At 38.8% G+C, this 21,036-nt stretch overlaps 1 protein-coding gene across 4 annotated transcripts in view; it reads left to right on the top strand.

Annotated features, from left to right (window-relative positions):
• The window catches only part of CDK6 (cyclin dependent kinase 6), a 197,762-nt gene extending 187,512 nt beyond the window's left edge, over nt 1–10,250 (top strand). For all 4 annotated transcript variants that reach the window (XM_045565172.1, XM_045565174.1, XM_045565171.1 and 1 more), the window contains exons 6-8: nt 1,692–1,742; nt 6,617–6,752; nt 9,439–10,250. In XM_045565172.1, coding sequence (XP_045421128.1) covers nt 1,692–1,742; nt 6,617–6,752; nt 9,439–9,585 — 334 coding nt within the window. In that variant the 3' untranslated portion in view covers nt 9,586–10,250. The remainder of the gene's footprint in view (nt 1–1,691; nt 1,743–6,616; nt 6,753–9,438) is intronic.
• The last annotated feature ends 10,786 nt before the right edge of the window (nt 10,251–21,036 follow it).

Here is a 21,036-nt window from a genome sequence, read left to right as displayed (position 1 = left end):
CACCAGTCAGATTGGATTAGGGCCCACCCTGATAGCCTCATTTTAACTTAATCATCTCTTTAAAGTCCCTATCTCCAAATACAGTCAAATTCTGAGATACTGGGGGTTGGGCTTCAACATACGAATTTGGGGGAGGAGGAACACAATTCAGCCCATAACATTGCCATAAGTAAATTCCTTTCCATTGCGTTTGGGAATAATTATTTTGAAGAATACCAACATGATTAGAAAGTATGGTTGAGGAATTTTAAGGTGTCTTGTAACCACTGAAATGCTATGACTGTTTGCAGGATTCTCCATGTATGACCTGTATAACAAGTTCATTTTTTGTGCATAGAAAGTATTTAAGAGGTCAAGTTTACTGCTTTATAAATTGATATATAATATAAAAAGAAATATGCTCCCTGATAATAGGCTACAATTTAAAAAAAATATTTTACTGTTGATCAGTGCTATATGTAGAAACTTGGGAAAAAAATTAGTGTTGACAAATACCTGTTTATGTCATTCATTGGGCAAGGAGTTAGGAAACATTTACTTATGTACCATAGGTGTATACAAAATCAAATAAAATATTTAACACCTGTGCATCCATTAAGGTAAAACACTAGGACAAGGGTTACTGGGAAACCAAGAAGTCACTTCCCTCACGGGGCTTTTTGGTCTACTTGGGAAAATGCCAGGAATGTCCCAAAGTGAGCTTATTGAACTACTCGAGGTAGATAAGGAGGATGGTGTTTTCAGAAGAGGACACAACTGCCTCTGAAGCCCAGAGTTAAGATTTAGAACTTGTAACAGTGGGCTGCTCTAGTATTGGGAGGAAAGAAAGGGGTATAATCAGCAAAATAGACTCAGAGCTGGTTCACTGCAGCCTTCAGGACAAAGGGAAGGAAAGAGACCCATGAGGAACTACTCTGGCAGCAGAGGAGTGTGGAAAGGGTACTCTGAGAAGGATCTCACTGAGAGCAATTTCAGAGAATCCCATGGTTTGAGACAAGGACCGTGATGTATTTGACCCCACCAGGAAATTAAGTAGAACTTTGAAACCTAGACCTGTATTTGATGGTAACACTGTTGCTACTATGACTGCAAATGGGATACTCATGATTGTGAAACATGGGAGTCAGGTACCACCAGGGATTCATGAGAGATCCTTCCCATAAGTGAAATGCAAGGAAAACCTTCATTTACCAAAGGAAAGATATCTCAATTCTTTACTTCTTCCCCACCCATAAAGAATATTGTGCTTCCTGTTAAGTGATGATAATGACAAATATGATTGAAATGTAACCTGAGGGCCGGGCGCTTGTGGCTCACATTTGTAATCCTAGCACTCTGGGAGGCTGAGGTGGGTGGATCACTCGAGGTCCGGAATTCAAGACCAACCTGAGCAAGAGTGAGACCTCGTCTCTACTGCAAATAGAAAGAAATTATCTGGCCAACTAAAAATATATATAGAAAAAATTAGCCGGGCATGGTGGCACATGCCTGTAGTCCCAGCTACTCGGGAGGCTGAGGCAGGAGGATTGCTTGAGCCCAGGAGTCTGAGGTTGCTGTGAGCTAGGCTGATGCCACAGCACTCACTCTAGCCCGGGCAACACAGCGAGACTCTGTCTCAAAAAAGAAAAAAAAAAAGAAAGAAATGTAACCGGAGGAACTTCGCTGTTTAAAATGTGTCTTTATTCTTTTAGGCCTCTTTTTCGTGGAAGTTCAGATGTCGATCAACTAGGAAAAATCTTGGAGTAAGTAATAATTACAATTTTATATCAGCACCTGCATGATTCAAACCTGTACACTGACTTTCTTCTGACATTCATGTAATATGTTTATCTCTTGTCTTTCTTACCGCAAGCTGCTGCTGCAGACAGTGTTACTGTTTGTGTGGTGAGTGGGGACATGGTGGAAGTGCTCTTTTTATGCAGAGCCCATCAAGACATGGGCCTGACTGGTCTGCTCTGGAAGCCTGTGTGTTGCTTGTGTGGATCTTTTTGCTGCTCCTCTTTTTTCTTGGCTCAGCTCCAGTTCTTTAGTTCAGATATGTCTTCTGCTTGTGGTCATTTCAAATGTACCCACCATTAGAGAGGGACACTTGGTGGCCTCATAACCCATCCTTGTCCACTGAGCTTCCTGTCCCCACTGAATCTCCTCAATCATCCAGATGGTTCTGCATTATTGTGTTTTGTTTTCCTGGGCCAAGGATGGTATGCTACACATCCCATTTTTTTTGGAGCTCCAACATAGGGAAATGAGAATCCTGGGTTCTAATCCTAAGTCTGTGGTTAAATAACTATGCAAGCTTGAGAAAGTTATTTAAAACACCCTGTGAAGGGCTTACACAGTGCCTGGCACATAATAACTGCTTTAAAAATGTTAGCTGTTATTATAATTCATCATTAATTATATAACTTTTTTGTTCCTTAACCTCTTCATCTGAGAAATGAAACACAAAACTCTGACTTAAATTCTCTATAAGATCCTTTCTTGTGCTCAAATTCTTTGGTTCCAGTTGTCTGTTCCATAGCTCCTCGATGATTTGCATTGTTTCATTCATGTCTACATGTTTGTGCATGTGAGGGTGTGTATGCTTTGATGTTTCTAGAATGTAGCTGGGGCATTTCTTCTCACAAAGCATGCAGTATGGCATCCTTTTTTGGATTTGTGTGTTTGCCAAGCCTGTTGGAATTGGGGTGGAGTAGGAAGAAAATGGGAGTTCTAAACCAAAAATAGCCCTGATCACTGGTCTGTGACATTTTATAGGAATCTCGGTGATTTTTATAAAATTTGAAGTCTGTAAGACTACAAAAAAGTGCTCCTAAAAAACAGAATTATATTTCAGCACTATCTACTCAAGCATGACTGCTTAAAATGGTTAATAAAACTGGAAACTGACTTTGTTCTCTTGGTGACTAGAAGCAGCTCCAATAGACTTCTGTCAGTGCCAGTGCTACCGCTGAGTCAGAAACCAGTGGCTTTAAGGCCTAAAGAACATTTGCTAGGGGTTTGTTTTTTTTTTTTGTCTTGGAACTTCCTGGATCCAGGCAGGGCAGCTGATACTACTGCTGCTACTACTGACCACCCTGTGCAATGAATAAATTCAACACAAAGCCTTCATATTACCCCTGCTTCCGAATGGCAAGTTCTTTGATCGTTCAATGATGAGATTCCCTCTGTTTTTCCCCATGACCATTGAATATATTTTGTGTTCAGGTGATCTTAAAGAGGGAACTGGGGAAGTCAGACATACCAGTGACACTGATAAAAGGAAAGACAATCTTTACTACAATCAGCTTGCCAGGCACTGAAGGCCGTCAACTTCTTTCCCTGACTTATACCACCTGGGAGTTGTGTCCACCTCCAGCACGGATGTCTGCAATCTTGTCAACATTGTTAGCACCCCTTAGTACGTGAAGCCAGTGAAATGGACCAGAAGGAACATTTCACCAGCATGTTTGACTTGTTTCCAAGGAAAAGCCAATTCCACTTTTGGCAAAAGCCTAACAATCCTAAGTTGCCAGCAGAAAAGAAGCCATAAAGTTCTATGTTTTGTGCCTTTAGATTTTACTTTATGGTTTCTGGCATTGTGTCACTGAAATTATGTTCACTTTCTTCTGAATACATTACCTTGCCAGAGAAAAGGGACAATGCTGCACCCTAGTGTCACTGCTAAAGTACTTGAAAAATTATTTTAGTCTCCACCATCACTGTCATTTATAGATTTTGTGCCCCGTCAGTCTTTCCAGTATAAATGTCAGCTTTTAAGGCTTATATTCAGCTGTCCAAATAGTGGAATTTGATGCAAGCACTTTTTAATGGACCTATCAGAATTTCACAATACTCATATATGGACCATAAAAATTCATACTGGACATGAAACTGAGGTTTGTTTTTTTTTTAAAGGAAAGCCAAATTCACATACTCTTAAAGAGAAAAACATTTCTGTGTTTAGAAAGATTTAAACTTTCAAATAACAGCAAGTAACTTTGAAAGTGAAACAATGGCTTTAGCCCATGACATTTTACAGCATTTTTAGGAGGAATGTCCTCGTAAACGGAAATAAACTGCTGGAATAGGGAGAGCTGGGTTCACTCTGGGCTCCGTGACTGAACTCACTATGTGTGACTTTAGTAGTTCATTTCATTCCTCATTCTGTTTCCCCACCTGTAAAACAGGAATAACATACCTGACCTACATGTCTCAGGAGGTCTTTACAGGAATCAGAGGTTATAGACTTAAAGTTATATCTATAGATAGATGATAGACAGATAGATATAAACAGTTATGTATGTATTTATACACATATATACAGAGAGATACTGTATCTCTGAAGGCTTCTGGCATTCAGTTGACCATATTTTCAAGATTTAACTCAATATAAATATATTGAAAGCTGCAAATAAAAAGATTTTAAATTATTTATGAGTTGTTATAATCAATTTCTAGGTGACTGATGATATGCAAAAATATTTGTATAAAAAGTGGCTCATGCTTGTAATCCCAGCACTTTGGGAGGCCGAGGCAGGAGGATTGCTTGAGGTCAGGAGTTGGAAACCAGCCTGGGTAATACAATGAGACCCCATCTCCACAAAAAGTAAAAACTTAGTCAGGCACAGTGGCATGCACCTGTAGTCCCAGCTACTGGAGAGACTGAGGCAGGAGGATCATTTGAGCCCAGGAGTTCAAGGTTGTAGTGAACTATGATCTCATCACTGCATTCTATCCTGGGCAACAGAGTGAAACCCTGACTCTGTAAAAAGTGGATAAATAAATAAAATAAAAAGGGCTAAAAGCTAAAAAACAATAAAAGAAAATATTAAAAGGTCTTTAATAAACATTCTTCTTTTCTTCCTCTGCCCTGTCCTATTCTGTCCAAACACATGCACATGCATTTCCTTTCATAATTAATAGTATTCTACTTTTTACTTGTTTTTACTTCTGTTGCAGACTTTGCTGTGAAACAAATTTATATGTTGCTCAAGTTGTTATTTCTCTTCATTGGTTCCAGAGAATATGTCTATGATTCTGTCTTGATCTGCTTCAGTAAATAAGGTGGCTCTCTAAGGATGCCTAACAGGGGTAGAATTGTAGTATCTTGCCCCTCCAGACACCCAGGGATAGTTACAGTGGTAACAGGAGTATGTCCTCTTCCCAAGTGAGGTCTGAGGCCTGGTAGGTTTAGGTAAGGGAGAGGGGAACAAAGCCCTACAGATCCTGGGACATTTACCAACATGTCTTTGTGAAACCTGTATATACATTCATGACAATAGCCCTTCATGGGCCTTAGTCCCAGTGAGTGCAGGCCAAGAAGACCCTAACGTAGGCCAGCACCATTTCTAACTATAGCTAAAACAGTTTGGTCCAGTACTTGAATAGCTATATATCCTGTCCATTAAATGATTATTTTTTTTTTTAGTTCAGAGTTATCCAGAGTCTGTGTGAAAAATAAGTTCCTGCATCGTCTGATTTCCCTTGTTCAAACCTACTTACCACTTAAACATAAACCATAAATATCTGCATAATGTATAAATTATATAGGGCCACTGACCCATTAATATTTTTGAAGAACCTTAAGTTACACATAAATAGGATCCAAGTACTTCATATTTTTAATATAGTAGTGATGTATTCTCTATGCATCTTGGATTAATAACATTACTTTCTAATTATGATAATAAGTATGATATTGACTGTGTATACTGTATGTCAGGTGCATACTGTGCTATGTATTTTATGTAAATTATGGATTTATATGTAGGACTATATATAAAATTATACAAATTGCAACTGATCCTGATTATAACTATAAAATATCATTGTTGCATACATAAAGACAGAGAGGGTCATCGATGTTAAGTGATTTGCCCTTACCTGCAGGTTCAGAATTTCAACCCAAGTCTGCCTATTTCCAAAGCCTGTGCTCTTTTTATCATTTGCTGTTCTTTTCACGTTTCTGATCTCAGATGGTTTTCAGAGGAAACATAAATGGTACTCTTTTAATTTATTGTTTGCTCACTTTGGAATACCATAGACTTCCTTTACAAAATAGTGTCTGCATAAGACAGGACTAACGTACCTTTTAGCCTCATTTTTCTGTCTGATTCTAATGTATGTAATTACTGTTCAGGGAATTACTCTTTAACTGAAAATGCAACCAAATTGATATGTTAATAAACCATGTTGGATGAGTGTCATAAAAGCATGTCAACACAGGAGTGTTTGTTCAGAACGTAAAAAGCACTCTTGAGCATACAGGAGGGTATACCAACATGGGTCTCTTTTGAATACAGTAGGTCCTGCTTTGTCCGTAAGTCAGAGCTTACCACCTGGTAATATATTTTCCATTATCTCTTACATTTAGTATCTGCTGCCAGAGCACTCTCTTCTCTCATCCCAGTGAATTTTACAGTTCTTCTGTGAGATTACCCTGTACCCTGTGACCACCATATTGCAGTAGGACAGAGATCAATGAGAGACCCTAGCAGTCATAAATAAAGTGGAGGTTGTCTTGGAGTCTCTACCCCATGCCTGCCCCTTAGACTTTGCCTTTCTCTAGAATTTGGTGAGAAAATAGCTTCCACTTAACAGCTAATACTCATGTCCATGTGTGGTTTTTTTGTAGCGTAATTGGACTCCCAGGAGAGGAGGACTGGCCTAGAGATGTTGCCCTTCCCAGGCAAGCATTTCATTCAAAATCTGCCCAACCGATTGAGAAGTTTGTAACCGATATTGATGAACTAGGCAAAGACCTACTTCTGGTAAGTTCGTGCTATGCAGAGATGGTCTGCACTGTGCTGATGAGAGATTTGCCCTGTCCAGATCACACAAATAGCAGTTCAGCGACTGCTGCAGGCATTGCGTGCCACAGCCACGCAGGGCAGGAGGCTACAGTCTCTCCATAGGTTTCATTTCCATACTTGCAGCAGCTGGTGGCTTTTGATTCCAGAATGTCTTTCTGATCTCTTTAAATCTGCCATCTTTGAATGTTTATTTCAATGCAGGCTTTGAAGCCTCTTGATTCACTTGGACATATGTTTCTTTAGAAGTAAACATTATGTTTCCTTGTTTACAGTTTCATGCCACTTAAAGCAACTTGACATTTTCATGTGCCTTTTCTTAAATAGTCACAACTTTGGGAAGATTTTTTCCAAAGAAACTATATACCAATACTTGTAGTTACCAGTTTATTAAGTATTTCATGTGCCATGCACATATAAAATACCTCACTGAAAATAAGGATTTCCGTGTTCTGTTTAAGACTCAAACTCATAATATTTGAACTTGTACGTAATTTCCTGTACTTGGAGGCCAGACCAATAGGTAGAAGAGTATACCTAATGGGCTGTTCTTGGTGTCTGGAACCCAATAAATAATGAGTGTATACTTTATCTCCTGACTTTACAGCCTCTGATATCTGCTTCAGCCTGTGCGTCAAGTAGAGGTCTTCTCCATGTTTCTCATTCTGGGGTCACACCAAAGAGGCAACAGCTCTTTGGGCATGTTTTTCTCATGGTAGAAGGTGGATGTTCCCAGAAGGCCAAGCAGAAATATACGATCCCCCTGAATGCCTGGGCTTGGAAGAAGCACCTGGCCACTTCTGCCCAACTCACTGGCCAATGCAAGTTCCATGGCCAAGGCCAACTTTGATGGAGGAAAGAATGCTCCTCCCATGGAAGGAGAGGACAGAAGAGAATATATACTAAAAATTATCCAATGTACCATAGTATACAACTCTTGACTAGGTTGTGACTCTAAAAGTTCATTTTATAAGTTAATTATTTGCCAATCAAATTAAATTTTCTTGCAGAAACAATATGATTACACAAGGTTTTTGAATTAATTCTCAAGCCAGCCACCTTGTTCCTAAGGAAGAACAATAACAGAACTTAACCACCTTTTCTAACAATATTTCTATAGGACAAAATGTATTAAGACTTCCAACTTGAGATTCTCACGCACCCCCACATTTGGCTAAGAAGTTCTCTTTCTCACCACCCTCTTCCCAGCTTTAAGCCATCAGTACGGATGTGAGGAAAGGGCTTCCTCCCACATAATCCTCTAGGGACATGTCTCTATATCATGAACATATTCCCACAACTCTTCTCTCTCCTTTGTTCTGGAGATTAAAGTGGTTGCTTCGTTTTCTAAGGCCACTGCCTAATTTTCTCTGGGAAGAGAAATGCCTGTCCTTTGGGAATTCAGTCCTTGCAAAGCTTTTCTAAAGATGTTTATTGCTATTGGAGACAGTGGAACCATTCTACAAACAGGCTCTTTCCTCTGCTTGCCCTTTAGCATTTTGATTTGACTCTATAGGGAGGCTGGCACCCATGGCCTGGTAGGGAGCGCAGGATAAATAAGATTTCAACAGACCCAAGAATCGCCTGGAACTTTATGTAGCACTTTCTGTCTGTACTTGTTTTTCTCAGTCAGTATCTTTCAACAGAATATTAGAGGGGTCCCTAATCCAGTGAGGACCTGACTAGGACTGGGAGCAGAAACCAAGATTAGATAGAAGAGGTCTGTGTAAATCACAATAATGCAAAGTCTTTAGATTACACAGAGGACTGAAATTCATAGATGTTTCATTTACCTCGCTCATTTCAGTGGGCACTGCATCATGAGGATGGAGAAGCTCGTATAGCTTCCCTCCTACTTGTGAGTTCCTAGGGCAGTGGGTGGGTCTTACTCCTGTCAATTAGTGCTTGCCACCTGCAAGGTGCTCAGCAGGAGGTGTTAATGAAAGGAGAGGAGGAAGAGGATTTAAAGAACAAGATTACCTGGGGTAGGGAGTAGAATTGAGACTGAGATTAGGGACACATTCTGACTAATTTGACATTTTTAGAGTGGACATTGCTGCTGCTCCAAAGGTTCCCCTTTCCCTCCTTTCACTTTATAGCTCAGTAGCCCAGCCAGACTGCCCCAACTACTGGACTAGGACCAGGAGGTCCTTAAGTGCAAGGACCAGCCGTTCACCTTAGTATCCCTACACTTGAGCTGTCAGCCTAATTCACCTTGAATTTAATCTGATGGACTCCTAGTAGGGCTGCTGCTAGCCCACGTGGCAACTTGATGTGAATTAGAAGAAGGCATTCCTGCCTCTGGGTTGTGCAGCCTTGGGGCAGAGTAAGAAGTTACACTATCTAAATAAAGATATGTGCATACTACAATGATAATATTTTTAAGGGACCTGGGGTGGCTTGGAGAAAAATTCTGGGTAAGCAACAGCCCACAGGCACCCAAAAGGTGTGGCCTTTTCCTGAGAGGCAGTTTACACATTAAGGACATATATAAGGTGAGTACTGTCTACATATTATTTAGTGTCCCTTGACATAAATATTCATTCTCATGGTAGATGCACTTAATACATGACAGTGAATAGATAACTATGTAAGCACATTATTTACATTGACGTGTTTTCTATCAGTTATCTTTTCTTTATTACAGAAGTGTTTGACATTTAATCCAGCCAAAAGAATATCCGCCTACAGTGCCCTGTCTCACCCATACTTCCAGGACCTGGAGAGGTGCAAGGAGAACCTGGATTCTCACCTGCCACCTAGCCAGAACACCTCGGAGCTGAACACAGCCTGAGGTCTCAGCAGCTGCCGTGAGCTGATCTTCTGCAGAACACCCTTGGTGGCTGATGTTCCCCCTGAGCTAGCCCTGCAGAGCTGTTAAGGGTCCCTGTCTGGAGGCCTTCCAGCTGCTGTCTTCTGGATGGGCTCTGCTTCTCCAAGGAAACCGCCTAGTTTACTGTTTTGAAATCAATGCAAGAGTGATTGCAGCTTTATGTTCATTTGTTTGTTTGTTTGTCTGTTTGTTTCAAGAACCTGGAAAAATTCCAGAAGAAGAGAAGCTGCTGACCAATTGTGCTGCCATTTCATTTTGCTAACCTTGAATGCTGCCAGTGTGAAGTGGTAATCCAGGCACAGCTGAGTTATGATGTAATCTCTCTGCAGCTGCCGGGCCTGACTTGGTACTTTTGAGCATGTGTGTGTGTGTGTGTGTGTGTGTGTGTGTGTGACAGAGAGAGATTCTGTGATCTCTTAAAGTGTTACGTTTTGTTAACAATAAGAATATTTTAAAAACTCAAGGCGACCTATAAAATAGCAGGCATTTGTTCACTGAAGGTGATTGACCAGAATGGTCATCTCAAATTAGAAAGTTGAACCATGTCCTCAGCATTTCTTTTCCGGCAAAAAGTAGTCCTAAGTTTGCTAGCAGTAAAAGGTGACGTTTTATACACACAGCAAAAAGGCAAAAAAAAATTCTAGTATCTTTTAAGAGTCCTATTTTTTTTTTAAAGTATGCATTCTATTTAGTCTTCAAAAAGCTCAATTTACTTGTTATAAGTCTTTTTTAACCTTCTGTATCATATCATGCTTTATTGTTTCTTGTGGAAAATACCCTATACGCTTTTTATTACTTGCTATAGATTTAGGGAATGTACCTCAAATAGGTAAAAAAAAAAAAAAAATAGAGAAAGCCTTTATTTTCTGGTTTGAAATTCCTATTTTCCTTTCCTTTTTGTTGTTGTTGTTGTTGTTGTTATTTTTTGGTTTTAGGAATTTGTCAGAAACTGTTTTCCTGTTTTGGTTTGGAGAGTAGTCTCTGACTAGAGACAAATGCCATTTAAATTTTCCTCACCTATTACACTGTACTTTCTACCATGCACTGCCTTGTTGGCAAAGCATCCATCTTCCCTATCTCCCAGCGCCTCTAACATATATTGTGACCATTACATAACTCATAACAGATTGCTTAAATTCTTCCCATGGGCCACCTGCTTGCTTGCTTTCAATGACCCTTTCATAAATTTGCAATTTCAGGTTATGGTTTGTGGCCTCAGTTCTGCAATCCTAACAGGGGCCCATATGTTCTCACTAATGCAATCTTCCTACCTGGCATTCACTGTAGTTACCTAGGCAATGAGTAGGACACTTATTCTGCCTTATCACCAGAACATAGATTGCTATAAACTGTTGCTTTGTGTTTTACAGTTTTATAGAAGATATTGTCAGTGTAGTGTCTGAGGGAATGTCTTTAACTGTGTTTTAGTGATACACATTTACTCTATAAAATGATCTTTTCATCATCCCCAGGCTGTGCTTGTTTCTAGTGCCTTGTACTCACTCCTCTCCGCAGAACCAGCCTGACCTGGGCATTCATTGTAAACACCTTTACTTTTTCTCTTGCCCTTTTCTCTACAGTCCTTTATATTTCATACCATCTCTGCCTTGTACGTTATTTAGTGGCTCTAGTAGCCAGAAGACATAGAAATTATCTTTCAGGAAGTTTAGCTACCTTTACTTTCTGTTGTGAGTGCATGCAACAGATCATGTTTAGAGTTAGGGTTTTCAAAGAATAGACATTGCTTCACTCAGTAGAAAATATTTCAGATGATGTTTATGCATTATCAAGTTTTTGCTGAATTCTTCACAGCTTGATATTGTATATGACTGTTTTGAACAAGAGAAAAAAATTAGATGTTTCTCTCCTTGAGAATTTTTTGGGTTGGAAATTATTCTTTTTTTAATACATACATTGTTTAACATTATTTTCATTCAGTAGCTTGAGGAACAGGAAATTTTTTTCTAAATCAAGATAATAAAAAAGATGGGCCATAAGAATGTTTTATACTTTCATTGTGACAACACTGATTACGTGTTGTCAGTACTGTAAATGCTTGAGATATAATGCATTCAGGGCAAGGTATACTCAAAGTCTCACCTGGAAAAGTGAGTTCCACCTTTCCTTTGATCGAGGGTCAAAACACAAAGACATTTTTTCTGGGGCCTAGAAATTGAATTTGAAACTTCACTGCACTGATTCATCATGAGCTTTTTGGTTAGTATTCATGGCTACAGTGAATATTACAAGTTACTGCTTTTGCAAAAGTTTTTTCATAAGTTCACTCCAAAAAAATGCAGCTGTTCTGAACTGGAATTTTTCAGCATTCTTTAGAATTTTGAACAAGTAGAGAGCTCAACTCTTATTTCTAGCATCTGCTTTTGGCTCACTTCTAAATAGTGCTTGTAAAAAAAAAATTAAAGCACCAACATTTTGGCATTAGATACTGGGCAGATTATCCTCTGATGACACAAAATAAAATGGCATCTCAGCTTCTCTGAACTTTTTAAGAGTCTGTCCCATCAGTGTGGTTGTTACACTTGAGTGAATACTCTCTCAATTTATGTGTTTTACATCCAGGCTCACCACTTCTGAAATCCAGATCCCAGACAAGCAGTTGTGCCATTAAGGGCACTTTGAAGCATGTAGTAGAATAAGAACTTACTGAATATAGCTTATTCTTCTGTGACATATGGTTTCAAACATTTTTGCCAAAAGCCAGGCAGTGGTTAACTGAAAAGGTCATACTGCCCCAGGGTTATACTGAAGCAGCGTATAGCAAGTAAAAATATTGTGACAGATTTGAAGTCACATTTGAATTTCATACTAGGACTAGTGCAAGAATGTGCCTGCTAGTTCTGGCAGCCCAGGCATTTTAGGAACTGTTGGTGCAGAGTGCAGTTGAAACAACCTACGTATAAAAAGAGAAAGCTGTTCATTTAGTTGTCATAAGCAATCACATGGCAAAGGGTAATAATGACTTAATCTTAAAAACACAGTTTCCAAGAGTTTGTAAGAACCCAATGGGTTGGAGCCTCCCACTTTGTCCCTCCTTTGAAGTGTATGGGAACTCAAGGTGCAAAGAACCTGTTTTGGAAGAAAGCTGGGGCCATTTCAACACCCTGTATTCTCCTGACTTTCAGGAAACACACACTGTGAATGGCAGGCTTTCTGTTTAGGACCAGGTGACTTGCTAAAAATAGTTCAAAATTATTCACCTAAGAATATAATCTCAGCATTTTAGTTTTAAGTAAGAATGAAAATTTTGGAATGCACAGTATGTTAGTGTCTCAAAGAAAATGTGTTTCTTTTAATCGAGAAATTTATAGTTTGACTCCAGAATGTGGTACTATCCATCTTGATGAGAAGACTCTTAAATAGTGCCAAACAATTTGAACTTTAAATTATGTCCTTAAATTGAGTTTTTAAGTAACCATAGTGGTTTCTTTTAAAAGTGGTGCATGTTAAAGCCAGTAATGGCAATTCTTGTTCCATTATGGAAAATTAAATCATGTAAACAATTTTAATACGTTTATGATATTACAAAATTCTGTCCAAAGAATTGCTTTTCTTTTAAGTAACAACTTGACTATTTTTAGATAAGCACATGAGAGATCTCAGATTTTCCGAGAGTGGGCTATTGTTGCATAGTTGGGTCTAGGAAAGAATAATGTTAAAGTTAATATGTCACCATAATTACTTGTGTTAGTACAGAAACTACAGAGTACTTACCTTGGAAAGAAAATATTGAAATATCATTCATTATAAATTCTTAAATATTGGTAGAATTCAAAAGAATGCATGTCTTACATTGTGACAGCTCAAAATAAAGATGTTATATGATTTCTAAATCTTTTAAAGTTATTCATAAAATAGTGTGCAATGGATAGAGAAAATTCTGGAGAAAATGAAGGTATTCAAAGGGTAGTTTAAAGCTACATATATTTTGAAGGATATATTTTTAATTAAAGTCACCTGGCAACTATGGACTTGATATGTTCGAAAACAAATTTTATGAAGAAGCTGTTCCAAACACAGTTACCATTTCAAAGCTTAAGCTAAGCAAACTAAACTTGTATTTTTTCTCATTTCAAGGGAAGAAGCCATGTGAAGCTACACTTGGTATACGTGCCTAAGAGTGTTCATTATAAAAAGATACAACAAATTTTAAAAAGGCGTATGTTCCCTGTGCCGCCAGTACTTTTGAAAAAATGTGAATCTTACCCAAAACCAATTACCATGTGCATTAAATACATTCAGATAAATAATTAGGAAGATACTTACTTGTTCCTTCTCCACAATAGAAAAACTTCTTGAGGCTGCCAAAATCTGCCAAGAAATATAAGGCCTCAGAAATAATGAGAAATGGTGTTTTCCTCAAAAGCATGAGAAAATAGCATTTTCATTTCTTATTGGATTCTTTGTTATATCAATGCAATTTTCAACCCAATTTTGATACATACCTATATCTCAAGCATTTCTAGCTTGTACTTTTTCAGGAAATAAACCAAAAATATTCCTTTGGCCTTCTCTATCTTCTGACCTTTGTAAACAACAAAAAGAAAGGGTCCAATTTTTAAATTTTTTTCTTCAACTAGTCTTTTTGCTTTGGGTTTTTTTTTTTTTCCTTCATGAAATACCAATCGGCTTTTCAAAATGTTTTCTATTTCTTATTATTCCCAGGGAGTTAGTGTAGATAAATGAATAGACTTCTATCAGCAGTGTGTTTCCTTGATACTGGTGCTCCAGCCTTAAGAAGAAAACAAGAGCCACCTGAAAATATATAAGCTTTTTTTTCCTAGCATCCATTTAAATACTTTTACAGCAATTTGAAGTTAATGTGGTAGGAAAGAGAGGTAGGTGTTTTTTCTTGCAAAAGTCTGTTTTAAAATCCATGCTGTTCTAAGAAATGGGCTTTCTTGTTTTATTCCAGTATATTCCACAAGGTGGCACTTCCAGAGAAAAACTAAAATCTGACCAAGGCTAAAGACTTCATTCTAACTTTATTTTTCTGCACATACTTAGCACTTGTTTTTCAGGATGATTAATAATCTTCGTAATGTTCTGTAACTTAGATATTTTACTTGTTAGCTAGGTTCTGAGTGATGATCTGCAAATAAATTGTGCTTAAGGGTGGATAATACACCCATTTTGATCATGTGAGTAAAAAAAGCTTAAGTATTCATTTATTCAAGAAACATTTTTGAGGTACCTAATTACCTCACTTTTCCAGATTAGGACAGGCTTGCTTACTATAAAGGCAACCCTCATCTGTGAACAGGATAGTTTTGTTAGGAGTATAAAACTCCTCCAGTGGCCCCAGTTAAAACACTCATACCCTGTTTGCTGCTTTCACATTCCCTGCCATAGTGGCCTTTTGACACTGCTTAAATTTTAAAATCCTAATTTAAAAATTTCAGACGAGCAAACTAAGTAGCACATCAGTTATCAACAGGCAAAACCTTTTCTAGAGAATTGCTATATTGAAACAGGGCCCTAAATGACCTACTAATTTTTGAATTTGTGTAATCACAAATGTAAATTCATAAATTCTAATTTTTTTAAATGTCTAAGTATATGAGCATAACAACTTAAGAGCATATTTACATAAGTCATTCCACTTTTGAAGTTTTTTGGCAACTCTCTATATTTTTTTGATATTATTATTGTTAATTCACAGGTCTGCTCAGAGACTCCTTATCCCCCAGAACGACCTAAGTTAACTTAAAAAGTCACCTTCCTCACAACAGTGTCACTCGAAATTTAGGAAGAAGGACATTAGAGTATTTTTTTAGAAATTCCTTAGTATAGCACAACAGAAGGCAGTTTATTCCTTTTGAGTGGCAGACACTGGATGGTACCTGCCAAACTCTGCTCCAGAGCGGTAGGCAGGCGAAGTCTCAGTAGTTCATCCTAAATCAAAATGCCACACACTAGGGTCTGTGTTAAGCTCTTCGAGAAATCCCAGGCTTCATTCACCCCTCTGCTCCCGCTGCAGTCGATTCAGTTTAAGCCTCTAAGCGAAAGGCCGACTTGGAACCTCGGCTTTGTTGTCGGTGGGCCCGCCCGCACTCTATTTGCTCGCGTGTAAGACTTGACTCCCTCCCGCAGAGCCGCTCGTCGCCCCGCCCGGGCGGTGGGGGGGCGGGGCCGGCCGAGGTCCCCCGCCGGGTCCCGAAGGGGGCAGGCCCCGCGGGATCTGCCTCCCGTCCGAGGTCAGAGTGCCCTGCTGCTGTCTCAGAGGCATCTGTTCTGCGCACCTGAGGAAGGAAAGCGTCCCTAGAAGCAAACGGGTGTCTTCTGTAAATAAGTACAACACGATTCTCCGAGAGTTCGGGTATAAAGAGATGCGGTGGAAGCCCATGTGTGTGAAGCTGTCTGCCAGGCATCTCTCAAGCTCTAAGCTCAGCTTTTTTTTTTTTTTTTTTTAAGAGAAGATGTATAATTACAGGAAAGATTTTTTTATTTTTTTATTTTCTATCAGTCTACATAATATGATGGCAAAAAGATATGCCTGGAAAAGTTTTGTTTTGAAAAATTGTTTGTTTTCTGCTTCATCTTCAGTTGGCAAAAACTCCTGACTCTTTAGCTTCCGGTTTCTTCCCTCTCTTCTTCTTTGTCAAGTAAGTAAAGGTATATAAAAAAATTATCTCATATAGTAGGGGAATTTCCTGTTTAGAGGAATCTTTCGTGTGAATTGTTTGGTCACACAAATCATCAGCCCCTTCTCTATTTTAGGAGTTTGGATTCTCAAATGTAGATTTTCTTAAAGGGGCCACATAACCACATATTGACTGCCAAGAACTATGCCTGCAGCACAAATCAGCAAACATAGAGCCACACTGTTATTTCTGTCTGTGGTTTCTAGCCAGATTCCGTTGATGTGCTTAGGCTAAAGTTCGGAAGGTAACCCTTTGTACCCTTACTTGAAAGCTTTTATAATCTTAAGTTTTATGAAATGCAATAATATGCATTAGCTAGCAATATTTCTGTGATCACCAGCAACTCTGAGTTTGACCTTGAAGTCTGACAAATGAAAATAGAGTCCAGCAGTAATGCATTTCTTGAACCCCCAAGTGCATCATATATCTTTTCATTCTGGTCCTGTGTTTGCAACAATATACACATGTATACCATAGTTCCTCACTTTTTATTCATTTATTTTACTATGACCAGTAATACGTATATTAGTTAGTACATGGAATTAATTGTATCAGCTACCCCTAGGAACAGCACTTAACAGGTGGGGAATTTTTTTCAAGTTGTTCTACATTTACATAAATTATTTCTATTATTATTCATGTATATTATTTATTTCTGAATTACACTAGTCCTGTGAAAGTGCAACCCGAAGGCAGAAAGTGCTAAGACTTGCATTTAACGTTCATTATCATGTTCTTGATGGAGCTAAGAAAATAAAAATTAGGCTAAGCCCCCAAATAAGCTGCATGCATTTTTAACATGATTAGTAGATTTAAGATTATAAGTGTAGTATTTTTGGTATCTAGGTGTTTTATCATTATGTAAAAGAATTAAAGGACTTTGTAGTTGTTGTTTTTGTCAAATATGCATATAGTATAGTATGAAAATACAGCAAAAATAAAAACTAAAGGTAGAAAAGCATTTTAGATACTGCCTTAATTTAGGAACTATGCCAGATGGCCATCCAAGTAGATGCCAGGCAGAGACAGGTGCCTGGATAACCTCCTTTTGTCTGACCTTGTGAAGAAATTTCCCCCACGTGATCTAGGGCCCTCGTAGGTGTCATGTGCAGTAGTGGGAACAGGTAGTACTGTTGAGAGGAGAGCAGTGCGGGAGTTTTTCTGTAGAAGCAGAACTGTCAGCTTATGCCTTGAAGCTTCCAGAATGTGTCAGATGGAGAAGTGCAGGTTTCCCTGCTTCAGGCAACTTGGCTGTGTACAGAAGCAATCCAGCCTGGTGGTAAAAAGCAAGGATTGCATGTACGGTAATCGGCAAAGGGATTTTAACAACTAACAGTTCCCAACACCGCAAAAGCTTGTTGCGTTTCTGGTAGTTGAGGTTTTGATCTGAAGGTTAAAGGGCAAGTGTTTGGATAGAAGAACAATATGTGTTAAGAAAAGCACAATATCGGTTCCCGTAGAGTGCAAATTAGAACTAGAGAGTTTTATAGGATTATCACAGGTGTGTAAAAGTAGGTTACACTTTTTCACTGTAAAATATGTTAGTGTTTCTGCATTCCCATAGGATCTAGTTAAAACTTTCCCCTAGGTTTCAGCAGGGCTGTCACACACAGTAAGCTTTTTTTTATTTTTTCTGACTTACAATAGAAAATGTTTTAAAAGTTAAAATCTTAATTTGGACATTTGACTTGTTGGTTTCTGTTTGAAATCACAGTTCTAGAAATGTAGAGATTGTGCATATCAGATACTAATCCAGGCGGTGTGAACCAGCCCACAATGACCAACATCCCCACACCCCTACATCCTGTCCCCCACATCTCTTCCTCCCTCCTACTAAAGTGCTCCCTGCCACCATCCTGGCCTGTCCACGTGGTGCTCTTCATCGTCCTCCACATCAGGAACCACAGGTGTGCCTGCCTACGGCTGGCCACCACCCCCACTTGACCTTTGGCTGGCCACAGTCATCAAGAGATGGTTCCTGACGCTGGGCACGGACAGTGCTCACGACATCACTCAGAAGTGCCCTCTAGCATCTTTGTATGCATCTTGATTTTTAAACCAAGTCATTCTACAGAGCATTCAGTTTTGGCTGTGGTACCAAGAGAAAAACAAATCAAGACTATAAGCCACATTCCAGGCTGCTGTTTTCTCTCCATCTACAGGCCATACTTTTACTGTATTTCTTCATACTTGAAATTCATTCTGCTATTTTAATATCAGGGTACAGACTTACAAGGGTGCATGTTCCTTCAAGGTGCATAATTACTCTCATTCCGTTTGCTCATATCGCTACAGAATGCTCTGTTTTGGTGCTTTGGGTTCAGCAGGTCCAAGAATCAGTGTGGAAATTTACTGCCTGGAACACAGTCTTAACAAGAGTGTTGGCAGATGACTTGGTATTGATGTTGCTTCTGCTCTTTGTACACAAGACTGAGAGTTACCACACTGGCCTGTTAGGTCCACCTGGGTATCCCTCCTCCCAGAAAATGTAAACTCCGTGCTCTAGGGTGGATACAACACAGCTCTCTGAAAGCAGGGACCTTCCTACCTATCTGGATTATTTAGCCCTCAAAGAAAAATGGCCTTGGGTGGGTACAGATAGTAGCAGGATGGGAAGGGGCCGTCTCACCCTAGCGACCATCCCTCCATTCCACACAGAAAGCCCTCTTGAGGCAAAAAAACAAAAAAAAAGAAAGAAAGCTTATCTCCAAGGTTACCCTCTTCAGAGCATGTGTGCTAAATATTCTTGCTCCCTCCCCAAGAGGCAGGTGAAAATACAGGCCAGTTTATCTAGACCCTTCCTACCTGAGGAGGAGAATAGAAAAGTAACATGTCCGTGTCATGTAAAATATGTCACCCAAGGACCACCCAAACTTCCACTAAATACTGCATCACTAGAAATCTGTTTTTAAAAGTAACTCAAGTAAGGGATGCTTTATGACCCTGAGTTTCTGAGGTCAGAGGTAGCCATTCTTGTATGCACCTTACTCTGACTTATTTGGAGAAGGAGAACTTGTAGTGGTGACTCTGTTGTAATGGTAAAGGTAACGTGAGAAAATTCAGAAGGTTACAGATCCATAATCCTTTGGAAACTGGATGTCTTACTGGGTGCTAGAATGCAAATTTAGGTATTTATTGTCAGATAACAGAATTCATTGCTTTTTCAAAATTGGTGTTGAAATGTCACTGTCCAATGTGTTCACTTATGCAAAAGCTAAATTGAATGAAGCAAAAAGAAAATGGTTTGTATATTTGTCATACCTTTTGTATTTCTTACAATAAAAATATTGGTAGCAAATAATAATAAAAACAGCAACTTTAAACTGCTTTCTTGGAGATGAATTACTCTCCTGGCTATTTTTCTTTTGACTTTAAAATGAACATAAGTACAGTGAGTGATGTTTCATTAAACAGCAAGTTTTAGCATAATGTGTTTTAAACTTTTAAAAGATTTATTTTCAGGCATCTAATGCTTTAAAAAGTAAATAGCAACTCACTGAGCTTAGAGTTCATTCAACGAATACAGTCACGAATAGCTTAATGACTGGGATACATTCTGAGAAATGTGGTGTTAGGCAATCTTATCATTGTTCAAACATCATAGAGTATACTTACATAAACCTAGATGCTAGAGCCTCCTACACACCTATGCTATAGGTTATAGCCTGTTGCTCTTAAACTACAAACTACAGTGTAGCATGTTACTGTACTGAATACTGTAGGCAGTTGGAACACAATGGTATTTGTGTATCTAAACATATCTAACCATAGAAAAGGTACAGTAAAAATACAATATAAAATGTAAAAAGTGATACACCTCAGTAGGGCATTTATCATGAATGGAGCTTACAGGACTGGAAGTTGCTCTGGGTGAGTCCGTGAATGAGTGAGTGAGTGAATGTGAAGGCCCAGGACATTACTGTACACTACTGTAGACTTTATAAACACTGTACACTTAGGCTACACTAAGTTTATTTTTAAAAATGTTTCTTCAGTAATAAATTAACCTGGCCAGGTGCAGTGGCTCACGCCTGTAATCCTAGCACTCTGGGAGGACAAAGCGGGCGGATTGTTTGAGCTCAGGAGTTCGAGACCAGCCTGAGCAAGAGCAAGACCCCATCTGTACTAAAAAATAGAAAGAAATTATATGGACAGCTAGAACTACATATAGAAAAAATTAGTTGGGCATGGTGGCGCATGCCTGTAGTCCCAGCTACTCGGGAGGCTGAGGCAGGAGAATTGCTTGAGCCCAGGAGTCTGAGGTTGCTGTGAGCTAGGCTGATGCCACGGCACTCTAACCGGGGCAACAGAGCCAGACTCTGTCTCAAAAACTAAATAAATAAATAACGGCACTCTAACCCGGGCAACAGAGCCAGACTCTGTCTCAAAAAATAAATAAATAAATAATAATAATAAATTAACCTTAGCTTACTGTAACTTTTACTTTATAAATTTTAATCTTTAACTTTTTGACTCTTTTGTAATAATGCTTAGCTTAAAACACAAACACATTGCACAGCTATACAAAAATATTTTCTTTCTTTTTATCTTTATAAGCCTTTTTCTATTTTTGAAATTTCTAAATTTTTTTTACTTTCAAACTTTTTTGTTAACTTATAAGACATAAACACATGCATTGGCCTAGGCCTACACAGGTCAGGATCGTCAATATCACTGACTTCCTCCTCCACATCTGTTACCACTAGAAGGTCTTCAATACCCCTGGAGCTGTCATCTCCTATGATAACAG

Source organism: Lemur catta, chromosome 11, assembly GCF_020740605.2.
Source record: "Lemur catta isolate mLemCat1 chromosome 11, mLemCat1.pri, whole genome shotgun sequence".
NCBI classification, from domain to species: Eukaryota; Metazoa; Chordata; class Mammalia; order Primates; family Lemuridae; genus Lemur; species Lemur catta.
The sequence above is the reverse complement of the archived record's forward strand: the minus strand, read 5'-3'. Positions and strand labels throughout refer to the sequence as shown.